The 17412-nt window shown below is 43.6% G+C and overlaps 1 protein-coding gene across 4 annotated transcripts in view; it reads left to right on the forward strand.

Annotated features, from left to right (window-relative positions):
- LOC108036368 (putative polypeptide N-acetylgalactosaminyltransferase 9) overlaps nucleotides 1–17412 on the forward strand; it is a 61101-nt gene that overhangs the window by 20741 nt on the left and 22948 nt on the right. For all 4 annotated transcript variants that reach the window (XM_017112451.3, XM_050888295.1, XM_017112450.3 and 1 more), the window contains 4 exons: nucleotides 5481–6279; nucleotides 12733–13101; nucleotides 13165–13329; nucleotides 14096–14289. In XM_017112451.3, coding sequence (XP_016967940.1) covers nucleotides 5880–6279; nucleotides 12733–13101; nucleotides 13165–13329; nucleotides 14096–14289 — 1128 coding nt within the window. In that variant the 5' untranslated portion in view covers nucleotides 5481–5879. The remainder of the gene's footprint in view (nucleotides 1–5480; nucleotides 6280–12732; nucleotides 13102–13164; nucleotides 13330–14095; nucleotides 14290–17412) is intronic.

The raw sequence follows: 17412 nt of genomic DNA on the forward strand, positions 1-17412 counted from the left end.
CAACCAGTCCAAAGATGCTGCCTGGAAGAAACAAAAAAAAAACCAGTAAAATAAAGCGCTTCGTGATGCACCGCTCTCAGGCAAAGCTGGAGATGAAGATGAAGTCGCGCGCCGGTTGCATTTGCCATCGCAAATGAGGTTTGACTGGTTTCCGTGACATGAACCAAATGCCCAAAAGGAGTTCTGCCAAATACAGTGGGCCCTGGCTTTGAAAGCTGAGAAAAAAAGTACTGGAATTTGTATGCTTTGATTTAATCTATTCAAAAATCCAACTAGTTAGTTCTAATTTAAATCTGTGCCATATATCATACACGTGACATGTCATGAGTCATACACGTTTATGAGTAAAATGAATTCTCTGTTAGTCGAACTGTTTGGAGCTTAAAATAATATATTTATTAGGGGCCAGTGTAACATATTAGAGAAAAGATTCAACAAATATTTTACACTTAATTATATAATTAAAGTTAGATTATTATCATAAGACCTCCCCAATATAAAGCCTACCTTCTACGTTTTTCCCGAAGTAAGGCCACACTGCGTGACAAGTGTGGCCAACTCATTAAAAACAGCAATTAGAGGGAGACGTAATATTTCTAGCCGCCTAATTAAATAGATTTCTTTATGAATTTTATTTGACAATTATTTCCCAAGACTCCGCCTGCCACCTGTGAATTTTCTATTAAAACATCTCTACGAAAGCCCCGCCGCAGGCCAATCAGCATTATTGCATTTAATACTGATATTTTCTGGCAAGGAACCAGGTTGGTCTCGCCGCAGCAGAAGCTCAGACCAAGTCGAATTCAATTACCATCCGTAGAGATTTCAATTTGAGTGTGGCTGCCTGCGATTCGCACTGTACCTGTGCCCGGGAAGAAGACCTGACTGTCTGTTGGCAGCCAACCATCCATCCCATCCCCCCGAATCCTCCCGAGATGCTGGTCTGCTTCTTAGACTGGTAATTCTAGTCGCCTTGGCAACTTCGCGCTGCTGGCGGATGTGCAAATATTTTGATTAAATTTTCTCCATGGCAACTTTCTTTCCACGAAGCCAAGCTGCAACTGCAACTGCAGCGGGGCAACCTCATCATCATCAGTGGTGGAAATGGCAGTGGCAGTGGCACTGGCACTGGCAGTGGCATCCATCTCCCACTTTTCTGGCTCTGGCGTTCTCAGACCCACTTTATATGGTATGTGTGCATTCGCACAGTTCTCTGCTCTTCTCGCCCCCTGATTTTCAAACACGTTTCGCCATTTTCTCGAACTCAACTTACGGCTGGACATAATCCCCAAAAATTATGGCCCAAAGTTCAGGCTGAGGTCTGACCCGCTCCGACACAACGACTTCATTGCAATGCACTCGAGAACGAAGAACTCATTAGAAACTGAAAAGTTTTCATTCGCCAGCGAATGCAAATGAATATTAAACGGGGGAGGAGTTCCTTGTGGCTGCGTTTTAATAACTGTGGATTAAGTCTGCATAAATAATAATGATTATAAACTGTGTGAACCGCAGCCAGCGTGAAAATGCGCAGCCCGGAAAATTCCTCCCCCTCCGCCCCAACCCGCGAAAAGTTTCTACACAAGAAAATGACAAATGATCGCCGGGCGAAAAAGTATTCAAAAAGTAGCTGCCAAGCCAAGCTGAAACCGTGACAATAAACTTTTCTTCCCCCGGTTTTTCCTGCTTCTTAGCTGCTCAAAGAAAATGCGAAAAATTCTCGGACTTTGTTATGCGTAATTTGAGGTTTCTTATACACCGTATCCCCTCGGTTTTCCAGGCGTGCCTTTAATTTGCAGTTAAGTGTTCGACGAATTATCTCGGCAATTATTTCTGAAGGCTCTGATTAATGCATAGAGCATAGATAAGGCGAGTCGAACTGAAAGCAATTTGCGAAGAAACTAGTCTCTTTGCCCCTTCTCCGTTCCCACCTGGGCTACCTGCCTATTGTATTTAATTGTATCTTATCTGGGCAGCGGAACAAGAGCGAAACTTAACTAGACTCATCAGGGAACGCACAAATTGCCCGACTCGCTTATCAGTCAATTAGCCGGGCGATAAGAGGCAACACGAAGCGAAAAGCAGGCGGGACAGGTGAGGAGGGCCAAGACAGGTAGTCCACGGGGAAAATAAAGTGGGGAGAAGTCTGCCCGTCATCGTAACAATGGAAACACTTATCGGTGGAGCCGGCAACATACTTCCTACCTTCAGTTTTCTGTAATTTCACTCCCTTATCGCAGGAATAATACGAGTTTCAATCCCCTATCAAGCCGGAAATGGGATATTTTAAGCACAAAATAAACTGCAACTCACCGGGCAAGCTGCCACAAATAAATAAAGGAAAATATATTTTTAAAGTACCTACAGATAAGGGTGCCCTGCGTTTGAAGTGAAAACCAAATAAACACATTCGCTGTGGTAGAGCGAAGGAATTTCAGATAAACCGCAAAATATAGGTTTATATGCAAGCTGAAAAATAAATAAATAAACCAAAAATATACTACCCAATTCCCGAGAAAAATGCGCTGTGGTAGAGGACAGCAATTTTGGAAAACTCCAAACAATGCCATATGCAGAGCTGAGTAATTAGTATAATCTGCAGATAACAGCCCCCTTGAACGGCTTTAAAAATAAAATCAAACTAATATTTCAGCTGAGAACCACGAAATGCAGGCTAATGAAAATAGCTGCAATTTCAGTGAAATAGCCATGGGAACCCTAATACCCAATCGCATGCTCGCCGGCTAAATCGGAATAAATGCCGACATTAAACACCCATTTAGAGTTGAACACACACATTCCCACAACGGCAGATATTATGATATGTATGGCCAAATAGCTGCGTTTCAAATTTAAACAGCCCGCCGAAAGACCAAACCCCAAACCAAACATTGCGCATACGCCGCGTGCACCGCAGCCTAACGAGAAGAGCATTTTATTAATGCAGAACACCGAATACAAATTTAAACAGGGGCAGTTTCAAGTTGCTGCCTGGAAACTACCGGAGAAGTCATCCATTATGGGCTGTCGGAAATTTCGCTATGATGGCGGCTCAGTAGTATCGATAAGCATTATTCGAGTGGCTGATTCAGGCGCCGGTTTGCAACTGATAAATGCCGAAATTTAGGCGAAAAGTGACGGCTGAAATCGGGCAATTAGCATGTTGCTGCCGTGTATTTTCTGGCTGGTTCGGAAGTAATAATTGAGATTGTCAACATTTGGTTTTGACGTACCTGCCCCCCGCCGCCTGTCTGCCAACTTTAATCGCTCTATTTTGCCCGGGCAAACTCCGGCGGAGTGTGGCTGTTTTACAGCTGACTGAGGACATGACATGCTGGTTACCACCCCGGCTGGCCACCCCGAAAGTCTCTCCTTTTGTTTTCAATTTATAAGCGCATACAACGGAAATTGCCAACATGGCAGGGGGAAAATCATAGGGGGTCGCCGGCTGCGCAGGGCAGATGGCACTTGAACCCAACGAGCCATAACAAAAGGCACACGAAGTAATTAACTTGTATTTATTGTATGCACACATAGTTGCCATGGTTAGTTCGCCTCGCCAAGGGCCCGGAGCTCCGGCGAGTGGATGGGCTGCCCTCTAATTGATAAGAGCCCCGGTTGGATTGGCCCTCGATATAGGGTCCCCGTCCTCGGGGTGGGGCTCCATTCTGTGCTGGCCAGCATGTGCCGTCAATTACTTTGGGCCAGAACTGCAATCTCTGCTCCTGGCCACCTTGAATGAGTGGCGATCAAGGCCCCGACTAATGTTTATTAGTTTTCATCTTCTTTTTATTCGCATTTTCCTTAGTAGACTGCGCATCAGCCCGGGGCCATGGAAAATCAGGCAAATTAGGCTTGCTACTGGCATTACACTTTGCCAAGTGTAGCTAGGTTTTTTTTACATAAATTTTTAATGAATCAGTACTATAATATTTAAATATTATATATATATTAAGCTATATATTGTACAACGTTTCTTTCTCATAAGGATGTTTAAAATAAGAACTATATTATCAGTCATATTCTTATGAGTAAATTTTCATTATATAGCACTACTAGGCTTAAATTCATAAAAGCTTTGATGGTTTTCTTGTCAACTCAGCTAGGAGTGCCTGTCCCAGGGTCAGGGAAATAATCCTGTCACTAATTCAATTGAAAACAATATCAAACGTAACCTTAGGCATTTGCCATTCGCACAACCCACTCCTCGGGCACTTTGGAGCCCTCGCTAATTGGATTAGCATCGAAGGGTATTCAACTGCGGTTACCGGCGAGGGAACCACAATTTCTTGTTTTTGCGTCTGTGGTCGCTTCTGCCGCCGCTTCTGCGCGGTGGATGCACTGCACCAACCTGACACGCAACTTTACTCTCTGTGGGGCAACCACTTGAGCTCCTCACCTCACCAAACTCGAATGTGCACTGGGAATAATGGCGCAGAACTCTTTGAAATTTTGGGAGAGGGTAAAATAAATGGACTTGAAAAAGTATAGGCCTTTATAAAATGTCGTTTATTCAATTTTCGTACAGAAAATATAATATTGCTTACTATTATAAATGTTTCTGTGAAATTTATTAGGCGATTTCTCTTGACCCACAAATTAAGAGTTTTTAAAATTTCTTAAGCATAGAAATAATTTTATTATATTCCTAAAAGTCCATTTATATTTCAGTGACTTTTTTTATTTCCTGAAACACAATTATAAATCAATTTTTCAATATCAACATTGCTTTGAAAACTTTAATTGAAATTGTATTAGGAGATTTCTCTTGCATTTAATTTTATTATTATTACATGTTTATATTTATTGATACAAAAAATGTTTTGTCAGCATCGCCATTTTACCATGTTTAAAACTGTCCCAGATTCTTATCCTTTTTGGATGTGAAAACGCCCAAAGAATGCCCAACTCAGGTGCAATTTTCCCGCATGCCTGGCACGATGGTCTGCGTTGGACATGGACTCCACTCCCCTGCAAATCCACCTCGTTCTGTTTGGCTGGCCAGGGGCTCAAGTGGCGTGTCCATGTCATTTACCTGGCAGCCACTCAAGTGGCAAGAGCAAAGGGGCGCGGGGCATTCTCTGTGGGCTCTGCGGATTGGTACAGAGTTCCGATGCGGTTTTTGCTGCAATTATATAATATTGACATTAGTTGCATGTTGGCCGTCGCTTTATGTTTGTGACGAGGCCGGAGATTGAGGGCTTCTTTGAGCTCCGAGACTCGAGCTTCGAGGTTAATTGCAAACCTCAGCAGCAGCAGAAGCAGCAACGCAAGATGAAGATAAAGATGCGGCATCATCAGCATAAAGCCAAAATCAATATTATCGTTAATGACTCAATTACTTGATTTGCGTTTCATTTTAATGGCTTAATGTCATATAAATTAATTGCATTCAGCCAGCATCCGACCCTCGAGGGTTTCCTTAGCTCTGTAAAATTGCATCACAATCTGATGGATATTTTTGCATCTCTCCTTCACAGGCACACTTCCCAACGACCTAGCCGTTCCTAAACAATCTTCGTTCACACATATCCAGGCGCTTCAGACTGATTGACTGCACAGACTGCCATAAACCACAGACGATATCTTCCAAGAGGACAACGCATATCAAAAAGGAGAGAAAAGAAAAATAACAAGCGATTGGAAAACGAGAAAAACATATCCTGCGTCATAAATCATTGCCAGGCTTTGATTAATGTTGCGTATACGCAATGTTGTCGGCCCCCGAGTTGGACTCTAACTAAGTGAAAGCTCACATCGCTCAAGGAAGGAGAAGAGGACAGAAAGAAAGGGCTTCCATTAGCACCTTCTGGGCCATAGACAACATCATCATCATTCTCAGCTGTCGGAGTTGAAACCACAGAGCCCAAGAACCAAAGATGGCCTTCATCTGGCGACGACGTTCCACGACGATTGTCAAGCTGGTGGCCTTCCTCCTGGCCATTTGGTTCTGCATAGCCTTTCTGGTCTACACCGATGACACCCGGCGCAGAGCCTCCCAGGAGGGAGGGGCCGGAGGCAGTGGGGCGGGCAGCGCCCTGGGAGGAGGCGGCGCCGGAGGCCTAGGCGATCCCATTGCCCTGCCCCTGAGAAATGAACCCGGCGGCGAGGACCTGGGCGGCAATGGGAATATCATCGGCGGAGGAGGCGGTGGTGGCCAGAAGCAGGCGCATGACGAGGCCGACATCCCACCCACCGTGGGCAAACACAAGGTCGACCACCAGGCGGAGAGGCTGCGCAAGAAGGCGGCGGAGCAGCCCAAGAAGAAGCCACAAGACGGTGAGTCCGGGTGACTTTAATTGAGCATGTGAACAACATGTCTCATGGTTTAAGGAGGTGGGTTCTTGGGGAGCATGCAACAACGCTCCTATTCCTAAAAACTATTTTCCTTGGGTGGATATTTAGAATGCATGACATGACTCCATTTCTTATAGGCATATTTCACACATTTTAAAATTATATACCAAAAGGGCGTTATTACTCTGGCGGTTAATGTGGGTTTTTCGTTAAATTGAAAATTAAAGACTGGTAAAATAGTTTTGTCAAAAAGCAGTGCCACAAAATACAATCTGGTTTAAGAACTATTCAGTAACAATAGAGAATTTTTCACCACTATTAAGCAGTTTTTCACAGAAAATCAATCTTTTCCTATACATTTTCCCAAAGATTTGTCTAGGATTTTTCCCTCGATTCTCCGCATTCTTGGCCCATTAGTGCCCACTGCACTTTGCATATCGGAATCCCTCTGTTCTGTGTTCAACAATAAGCATTTATATTGAAATCAGTTGCACATTTATTTCCGCCCCAGGACGCTGCGATTTCCCCGCCGGCCGCCGAGCTATTCAGCTGGATTTTTCCGGTCTTGTTATCGACGCCAGCGATTCTACTTTTCCTCGTGCAAGAACGCCCTCCCGTTCTCCCCTTTTTTGCATCCACGAGTTGAGTTTTTTGCACTTCATTTCCACGCAATCGCTTGCAACTAATTCCCATCAATTCAATGCACACGCAGGCGAAATCTCCGCCCCCCTCCCAGCACCCATTTTCCCCTGCCCGAGTTTCCCCGGCCCGTATTTTACGGTCACACATCCTCAATCCTTGTTTGGGAGATTGCATTTTGGGTCACCAGCCCGATGCGATACAAGATGCTGAGAGAAGCGCACCAAATCGGGGGGGATAATAACACATATTGCTTTCCTGTGTTCGATTCTCCCGGCCCCTCGGCCCGCAGATTTCCTCGCCTGCGAGGAAAACTGGCTGCTGTCACACTTCCTCCGTTCGGCCACCGCCTTTGTGCCTTTAAGAAAATTTCTAACAAGTTTTACAACAATGTCGAAGATGCCAGCGGCGGGCACTAACAGCCCGAATAGCCCGAACAACCCGAACAACCAAACAACCCGAGCAACAACATGCAGCACTTAACAACTTGGAGTTGCTGCCAAACAGCATTTTCAATGTCAGGGCGAGGGAATCCAGAGCGGGTTCGCGGCGTCCACCCAGAGATAGATATTCGCATTGAGCTTTTGGCGGGGGAAAAATAATGTTACTTACTAATCAAGTCAAGGCTTAGGAGCTGGCCCTGGGATTTTACTCAATGGACACTTGACTGGCCGCCCAGGCAAATCAATGAAGCCAGACCGAAGGCAACCAGCCATGAATTTCGGAGGGCCAGAAAGGGGCCGGGCCGATCGAATGGGGTCTGGGAATGGTTCGGGATGGAATGGTATGGGGGTCCGCAGCTTGTAGCTTCCTGTACGTGGACCCTCCTTCATCTATTGCCTTGCATGTGGAACAAGCATTTAAGATTGCATCAGCATGTGGTCGCTCGGCTGGCAGGGCTTGGACAAAGGGCTCGGGCTCCCGGGGAGTGGAGGAGGAACCGAGCTGCGAGATCTAGTCTCCCTGGCAGACAATGCACGTATTTGCAATTTCGCATATCATGTTTGCATCTCTCGCTCCTCGCTGCTCCCTCATCATCATCCCGATACCCATTTCCACTCCCCTACCCCCATCGTCATCATCGCGGTCGTGGTGCAGCACATGCAGCATCTGCTCATCAGCGTTGAGGTGGCAAAGCTACAAGTTGGACCCGATCCTTGGCAGCAGTCTGCAGATCCGCCGCTTCGGAGGCATCAGAGGCATCAGCAGCTGCCCCATGGCGTCAAAATTGTGTGCAAGCCTACAAACGTTTACCAACACTCCCAGGAAAAGGGCTCGCACAGGGCGAACTATGGACTTTGAGGCACAGTGTGGCCTATATGGAGTTTAGGAGCTCGAAACTTGAGATAAGCTACCTATAGGCCCTAGTTGCTGCATATTTAAAGTAGTCTTTATAATAAATTAAGGCTTATTGCTTCTTGATATCAAGATTATTTTCTTTAAGATTAGGAAATATTACTTTTTGTATATTTCGTAATATTTCCAAGTACACCCCAAAGCCCATCATCTGACCGAATCTTTAAAATGCTAATTTATAAATTGCATTTGATTATTTAACCAGGCTTGTTTTTCAAAATTAGTATCGACGATTAAACTGGTTTCGTTTTACTACACATCTGGTGAAATGGAATACTAATAGCCTCTATCCGAGACTTGTTTAAGCGCTGATGCTTTGCATTTGATGAAACCCATTCCACAATCTCGATCTTCAACAGGGTCTCTCGAAAGCAGCCCATTAACTTTGGTTTATGGCTCTGGAAGAAGAATGCCTTAGACTGCTCTTGAAAGAGTCTAGAGTGCTTTTACAACCTGGCATGTGGATCAGCCAACAATGGGGTTACGGCCGAGAAATAGATCATTCTCTCGAGGGTCGTAACTTTCAGTCGCCCTCGATGGGGGGCTATGGTGGAGTGACCACTGTGGCATACTCCTCCATCTGGGTGCCCGCTGCAGTCCCTTAAAGTACCTCGGCCCTGTGTTCATAGCTGGTAATTAGTGTTGTTGTACTTATTGGCCCTGGCCTTGGGGCGCGTTACCACCACCGAAATGGCTAAAAAGGGAAGAGCTTGCGAGTGGCTGCAACACGACGTTTATCGCGCGCTCGCATCGGGTTCTTAGCCCTCACCCCTCCGCGGATCGGTCTCCACCGTATTATAATGCAGCCAGGGAACCAGCCTTCTGGCCATGTTATCTTGATCGTTGGCCCGTTTTCCCTGGCCACCTTTTACCTCCGATCGCCTTGACTGTGGGTTTTTCGTTCTTTTTTCCCTACGCTGGTCTGCTCCTCATATATGCATAATTCTTGTTTTTACAATTTAGCAGCGATAATGATTTTATATATACATGGCAATGCGGTCACGCCCCCTTTGGGCCAGATTGATTTACCCGGCTTGAGTGCTTCCCCCGTTGCTTTTAATCAATGCTAATCCATGGGCTTGATTTCGGCCCTGTTCCTCGCATGTCTTTTGCTATTTATGGCCCACACACACACCCAATATTCCTATAGATATGCTTATTGGGAGACATCCCTTTTCCGAAATCCCCTCAGCATTAGACGGAATACCCGTACTTCTGGCATATTATGTTACTTTTATGCGGAAAACATGATGATGAAACACAGGCACGCAGGCGAGCGTCCCGATATGTCAGATGCCTTCGCTTCCCTTTGCGCAGACGATAGCATTTGTCATGTGGCCACGCCCCCTCCTCTTTGGCATACAGCTTACAGCGTATAGCATATAGCACCCCCTTCCACCCGCCCCTTTCCACCTGCTGTCGCTGTCTATAACAAAACATTTATAGCTTCCTGTCACGCTCAGGCGTGTCCCTCGAGCCGTGTTCGCTGCGATTGTCTCCTTTTGTCCTTCCGCCCCCCTCACAAATTCCCTCACACCCGCCCCTGCACTCGACCCCCTTTTGGCAGTTGCCAGCACATGGAAATATTACGCATACGCCACGCTGAGCGAGGAATTTCACAAAAAATTGTCAACTTCGATTTGCCTAATGCACAAAAGTTGAAGGGGAACTTAGAGCAGTTGAGAACAAAAAGTTGACAAATGATTGATCAATTATCACTTACCTTGATTGATACAAGTTTAAGAACAGAAAAGTTACAACCCTTAAAGTGTATTTTTATTTAAGGGACTTTAGATGAACGTTTTAAGCTTCTAGAAAAAAGCTTTAAGAAAGAAAAAACGATATATGCAAGGTTAAAGAACTTTAAAAATGCATTACATTAAATTTCCTTGTAATTAATGTTTAACAAAATGTACTAACTTCTTTATTAAAGCTTTAAAGTTAATACATTTGGAAAGTTACGATGTAATATAGTTGAAATTTATTAAGTTAAAATAAATACAAAAATCACATATATTATTGCTTTGTTTAGCTGTGATGAAAATAAAAGCATATAAATATTTTTTTTAATGTTGGGAATGAGATAATTTAATTTTGCTTAACTAAAATTGAACCTTTTAGGAAATTACTAGTTCTCATCAACTGCAAGTAAGCTGTGATATAAGTTTTTTTTATTATTAAGTTGGGCCAAGGGAATTTAAAGAACTAAAGGTTAACCTTTTAAGAACTACACATAATTCACTGCCATTTGAGACGTAGATATTGATTTATGTTGACATATTGAACGAAAAGGCAGCATATACTTTATAAATTTGTTACACTCAGTAAACTGTCAACCATGATTTATTAAATGCAAAAGAATCAAGTCAATGGAAAATAAATGAAAAAAATGTCGAAGAACGCCTTGATTAATTATGTTTTTGTGTTGTAAATACCTTTTTGGCGAGCTGCAAATAATTCCCAGCCATATCAGAGATAGCTCGAGATTTATAGCGATGTGAAGGGATGTATAGCTGCACATAATGTACAACTTTGTAGGACTCACCTTTGCTCGCAAGGCGTGACCATAATTGGGTTACCTCGACGAAGGGGAGAGGAGATCGCCAGCGCTGTTGGGCGGAATCATTAATATCGAAAGAGGCCATAAATATGCTACAGTGAATCAATAAAAGACATAAAATCCAGTTACAGGCCCTCCTCCGCGCCCTCCTGGCAATATTTTTTATTGTTTTTTATTATGATGATGCGTGTGCGAGCCCAGCATGCAAAAAAGCTCATTTCGAAGGGGTGTGGGTTAGGATATTGGGGACGGGCAAAAATGGAGCCCGGAACTAAGGATGCAGGCTCGAGTCCTTGGCGCACGCGTGAATATTCCACAATGAAGTTGTAACTACGGCAACCGGCGACAAATCATAAAATTTATGAGTTTGGAAACCCCCTTTTTCCCCTGCTCTTTCAAGCCAGCCGCCCCTGGGCAATTTAATCGTTTTTCTCTTATTTTCCATTTTTGTGCGAGCGAATTTATTGTCGGCTGATTGGCCTCTTGGTTAGGCCCTCTATAGCATAATGCGGTCGGTATCCTCGGTGGATATGGATGCCCGACCCTGTGCATTCCCACTCGGTCTCAACCCACTTATTTCCTAGCCTTTTATGGCTTTTTATTTTGCCAGCTCGGTTTTTTATGCTTATTGAAATTGAAATGATTGTGGTAATTGAAATGTTTTTGCATGGCTGGGAATGGCCAGCATGTGTCCGCCGCCTCAGAAATATGCTTCTCAATTTGGCCGGCGACTAAATCAGGCAAAAGAAAACCAGTTAAAAGGGACAGTGTTCTGTTAGGTTTTTATGGTCTTTTAATTGAACCGGTTCGGCTTAAGATATATATTTCCGAACTTAGAGGCAGACAGAAGATCGATTTTAAATAGGTTTCAATAAAAACTTTAATTTCTTCAAGAGTAGTAAAATAGATGAGCCCTTTGTCTTCGTTAAAAATAAAAATCGAAGACAAAGACTCTTTTTATGATGATGATTTGCAAAAAATTAAAACTCAGTCAACAAAGTTCATAAACCTTTGGACACTAAATGGGCAATACACAAAGGTTTAAAGTCTAATATACAAATTTCCGTTTCTGAGTGTGAGATAATATGTCTTATGCCTCTTAATCCCTTTAAGCCAAAAACACTAACCAATTTAAAGATTATTTTCCAAGAGTCTTACACAGATTAAGTCTGGAAATCGAAAAACAGTGGGCTTAAGCAAAGAAAATGCTTTAATTAAATTCGTAATCCCCTCGAGCAGCGACTCAGGTTGCTGCTGAGTATGTCTTCCCAGGGTTTTCCATTAATGTTGTCCCGTTTTCCGAAGGATACGAACACGCACACGGAGGCAGGACACAGACAGGCATTCAGGCGATGCCCAATAAGTGTCACTTGTGGCTGACAAATCGCATAAAAAGCAGATGGAAATTCAGGAGCAGGGGAAGCTCTCCTTATAAGAAGGGAAAGCAGGAGCGGCGACAGCAGCTGAGAGCAGGGAATTCATATTTCCATGGAAATGCAAATAACAAAATAATAAAATGCACAGCAAGAGGAAAAACACTGATAGCCAGCGACACGTATGTGTGTGTTTTGGGTGGAAAATGGGCTGCGGAAAAATAGAGGCTGGGTGTTGCCACACTCAGACGTAGGAGGAAATTTGCAAGGCAAACGATTTTTCATGACCCTGTGAAGCAGCATCCTCTGATGATGGCAACTTCTCATGTGCAATGCACCAGGAACTGGGTGTTTGTCCTTGTATTTTGTCGTAAATTTCACGCATAACAAAGCTTTATCTGCATGCTGCCAGGTGCTCAGCTAACCTTTGACTCACAATTTGGGTGAAAATATACAAGGTAATGTTGACATTCACTTACCATTATTATTCGGTTCTCCTTCTTGCAGACACTAAGAAAGTTATTGATCCGCCTGCCAACTTCGAGGAAAACCCCGGCGAGATGGGAAAACCTGTGCGGCTGCCCAAGGAGATGTCGGAGGAGATGAAGAAGGCCGTTGACGATGGCTGGACCAAGAACGCCTTCAATCAGTATGTGTCCGATCTGATATCGGTTCACCGAAACCTGCCCGATCCGCGAGATGCCTGGTGCAAGGACGAGGCCAAGTATCTGACCAATCTGCCCAAGACCGATGTGATTATCTGCTTCCACAACGAGGCCTGGACCGTGCTGCTGAGGACGGTTCACTCGGTTTTGGACAGGTCGCCGGAGCATCTCATAGGCAAGATTATCCTGGTGGACGACTACAGCGACATGCGTGAGTTTTGCCTGCTTTTCAATGATCTCTGATCCCTTAACGCCAAATTAATCCCTCGTTTAGCCCACTTAAAGCGCCAGCTGGAGGACTACTTCGCCGCCTATCCCAAAGTCCAGATCATCCGAGGCCAGAAGCGAGAGGGTCTGATTCGCGCCCGCATCCTGGGGGCCAACCATGCCAAGTCACCCGTGCTCACCTATTTGGACTCCCACTGCGAGTGCACCGAAGGTGAGTTTGCCAAATGAAATTAAATATTCAGCCTGCCCAAAAGTATGCTCTCTTTTTTCCCGCCCAGTTGTCCACCTCTTTTTTGGCTTTTCCAATTCCATTTCAATTTGCAATATTGTCAATATGCTAATTGGCCAAATTAAGCTTTTAATTGACTAACCAACTTTCGTTAGTCAGTTCGGCGTCCATAAAAAAATCAGCTTAAATAAATATTTGAAATATGCATGCCGGCAACGAACCGAAATCAAATGGTGAATTTTAATGCCTGCCATAGAATGGTTTTACAATCTTCTTCTGTTAATCGAGATTTGTACAATTCCCAACGGCCTCTCGTTGTATCTCGTTTATAGTCGAGTGTAACGTTCTTTGAGATACTCAATTTTGATGACCATCAAACGAAATCCGTTGGGACGAAAGCGATGCCAATAAAACAAGAGCCCAGCTCTAGAAAAATCACTTAATCTTGGACATTAGCCCGACTCTGTTTCCCATTTTCTCCTTTTGTTAGGCCGGGCGAAGAGCGATGAGTAAACCTTCGGAAAAGGCAATCAATTTAGTTTATTGGGAAGCTTGGCAGTTGATTGTTGAAAAGTAAACAAAATCAACCCAAAGGAAATACATTTTTCTCTCTCGTTGATTGGTTTCTGGAAAAGCAATTAAACCCAGCTGTAAATGCACATTTTTGCCATATTATTTTGATCTTTTCTAGGGCTAGTTGGGGGAATATTTGGTTAAATTCGCGATACTAAATGGTACTCTTTTACAGGATGGCTTGAACCGCTTTTGGATCGTATTGCCCGTAATGCCACCACTGTCGTGTGTCCTGTGATCGATGTTATTAGCGATGAGACTCTGGAGTACCACTATCGCGATTCCGGCGGAGTGAATGTCGGTGGATTCGATTGGAACCTGCAGTTCAGCTGGCATCCGGTTCCCGAAAGAGAACGGAAGCGTCATAACGTGAGTAGCATCAATGGATCTTTTCTGTAATATCGTTATACCAATTTCAAAAGGTATTTAAATGAGTTCACTTAATAGTTTCTTTCTGTGTATTATAAATGGGATAATATGCCCGTGAAATGAGCGGTTTTTGTGCGGTTGACTTAAACATACATGGCTATTTATACCCTTGTGTTTGCCTTTAGTTATATTTGTTTTACCCCATGGTTACTAGGGTTTTCCGCCCCACCCTCCAACTTTGTTCTCTAACCCCCTTTGGGTAGTTTTTTCCCCGTCGGAATGCCGAAAACATGAAGCCGCTTAAAGCGCTCGAACGTGACTACAAAAACGGTATGTTTGCCGTGAAAAGGGAATACGCCTGCCAATACAAACACACATCCACGTGGCGAGGACAAAAAGAGGAAATGACTACAAACACCCATTCGCACGTTCAGGCCACAAAAGTGTCGTTCGCAATATGAGCTATTAGAACTAAGAGTCGTTTCCCTCGCGCAGATGAGCTTGCAAATTTATGCTCAACTTGGGCCCTTCTTTTAGCCAGAGTTATAGCCGTGGTTAGTTGTGTTTATGGGGGGACAGTCGTGGTCGTAAAGCATTCCAGAATTTTTAAAGTTCTTTAAAAGTTATAGCCATTAAGACGGGAATTTACATTAGAAAGAGTTGTGTTGAGTGGGGATAATAAGTTTTTAAGGGTACTTTAAGTTTTTGAAAGGCACTTAAATGGACACTACAATATAACTCTTCAATGGAAAATTGTATTTTATAGAATAAAGGATTTTTCAAAAATTGATTAGGGTTTTGGAATTAAAACCCCCAAAAAAGTTAAACCAAATGTTATCCTAAACTTGTTGGAAAACGATTTATTATAAGTTAGGTAATTTAATGCAAATTTTTATATCTCCATCTTTTTTTGGTATAACTACTTCTTTGGGGACCATTTCGTTTCTTTAATTCATTACCAATCAGAATATTTTGGGATATGCTAGTAAAGATTGGTATCTTGGATTTTTCACGTACTTCCTAAAAAAGCTTAAATTATTTCCCTCCAATATTCACCTATACCCTAGAACACCATGAACTCGTTTCCTTATTTTATGACCGCCTGCGCCAAACACGTACAAACTTATCCCACCCACTGACAAGCAATTAGATACACACTGGCACACGGGGAAAATCGAAAGGGTTTGCGAAAGGAGCAAAGGAGCTCCGCAAATGGACATTCGAGGCTGTCGATGGGTTTTCGGGTTCGTCGACAGCTGCCCTGTGTAAATGGGCCAAAGTCCTTCCTGGCTCAGTCGTTTGCACTCTTCCACTTTTCAGCTGGCACACCTGCTAGCGAAAATGCCATCACCATCTCGATTTCACTATTTGTTTAACGCTTTAATTAAAAGTTTATAATTACACCGAGGCCCCCTTCTATGGTATCTGATTCTTGCAGGCGCATTGCCTTGATGCCAGGCACTTGCAGGCGATATATATTACGCATACGCCGCCTGTGGCAGGGCCGCAAATTGCAAGTGGCTGAGAAGCGGGCCGTGACACTGCAATTAAAGGCCAAAAATGTTAACAGCAAATGTGCGTCGCCGGCTGCTGTGTTGCAGCGCCCTTTTGCGGCGTAAATATCTGGCATAATTGTTTTTACAAGCGCCAAGGGGATTTATGGCAGGATTGTTGCCGAAAAATCCTTGCGCAGGCCGGAATTGTGGCTGCTTCCTGGCAACATGCGGCGTGGAAAGCGCCGTCCCCGTCCTCGTCCTCGCCTCGAGTTGCACTTAGCAGCTAAATCAAGTAAAGCATTTCCCGTCTGCAACAACATTGGCAATTTGCCGACCGACTTGCGGATGTGCAAGGCAACTGCTGCAGCAACCCATAAATGCTGTTGCTCATGTGGCAAGAGTGGGTGGGTGGTTTTTCGGAGGCAGTAGATAATGGCCCCTGCTGGTGGCAGTATAGAGTTCTTGCTGAAGAGGAAAACTTAAAGTGTTTAAGCCGTCGCTGCTCTCAACCGATTGCTAATTTCTAATATCTGTTTGAGTTATGCCATGCCAGGTGGCACAGACGAAGCTCAACGGACGTGGGTTAGGTAAACTCCATCTCCTTCAGGGGGATTCCGGGATTTTCATCTGCCGGCGGGCACAGATGTTGACAGTCCCAAAGCTGCCTGAACGAAAATCCCTTCAACAACTTCTGATGTCTGTCCAAAGTTGCTTAACTTGTTACGAGTTGCCAGCAGCAGAAGCAGCAGCAGCAGAGGCAAGAGCAACAGCAACAATAATAACACTAGCTCGGGGAATCAAAAATACATATTCGTTATGGCCAATGCCATTTCCCCTGCACTCAAAGTTGCTACTTCGGCTTTTGTTTGTATTTCCTTGGCGCGTCCTGCTGCCGCTCCAAGGTAAAAGTTGTGCTTTCCTCTGGCTCTGCGTATATATTTTTATTTTTCCGAACAAAATCCCCCAAATTGAAACAGCCAAAGAGCTGGGGAATCGGCTAATGGCCTTGCGTCTCCTTCAGCAAATCAATCAAATCCAATTCTGAAAAGAAAAATGCGCCATTATGGCGAGTAATCATTTCGAGCGATTTCTTAAGCTGCAAATCTGTACAAAGATTATACAAGCAATGCTCTTTCTTCTACAATTTCTTTGGGGATTTTTAAGCACCTAAGGTTACATAAGGATTGATGCTTTTATTTAATAGTAATAGTACACAAGGAAAGCGGTGTTCTTAAAGATCATTTTACGAGGTATCTTAGTTTTCATAGAACATTTTATTTGATTTATAAATATCTTAGCTTGAGATAGAAATAGAATGCTCTTGGGCTCTAAAATCTTAAAGAATATTTGGCATTAAGAAATTAAACAAGGCTTTCTTATATCTTAGATATTGTTCACATATGTCCATGTTTTATAAATATCTTAGCTCCAAAAATCATTATTGGAATTCTCTTTTGGTTTAAAATATTAAGGGAAAACTTGGGAAAACATAAAAAAGGTTTAACTGTTTTCCTATAGATGATCTCTGGAGATATTTTAGTTACAATACGAAGTACTCCTTATTTTTACAAGCATTCTATCCCTTATTTGCCTGGGCCAAGCTATATAAAAATTTAAATATTAAAGA

This window comes from Drosophila biarmipes, chromosome 2R (genome assembly GCF_025231255.1).
Source record: "Drosophila biarmipes strain raj3 chromosome 2R, RU_DBia_V1.1, whole genome shotgun sequence".
Taxonomy (NCBI): Eukaryota; Metazoa; Arthropoda; class Insecta; order Diptera; family Drosophilidae; genus Drosophila; species Drosophila biarmipes.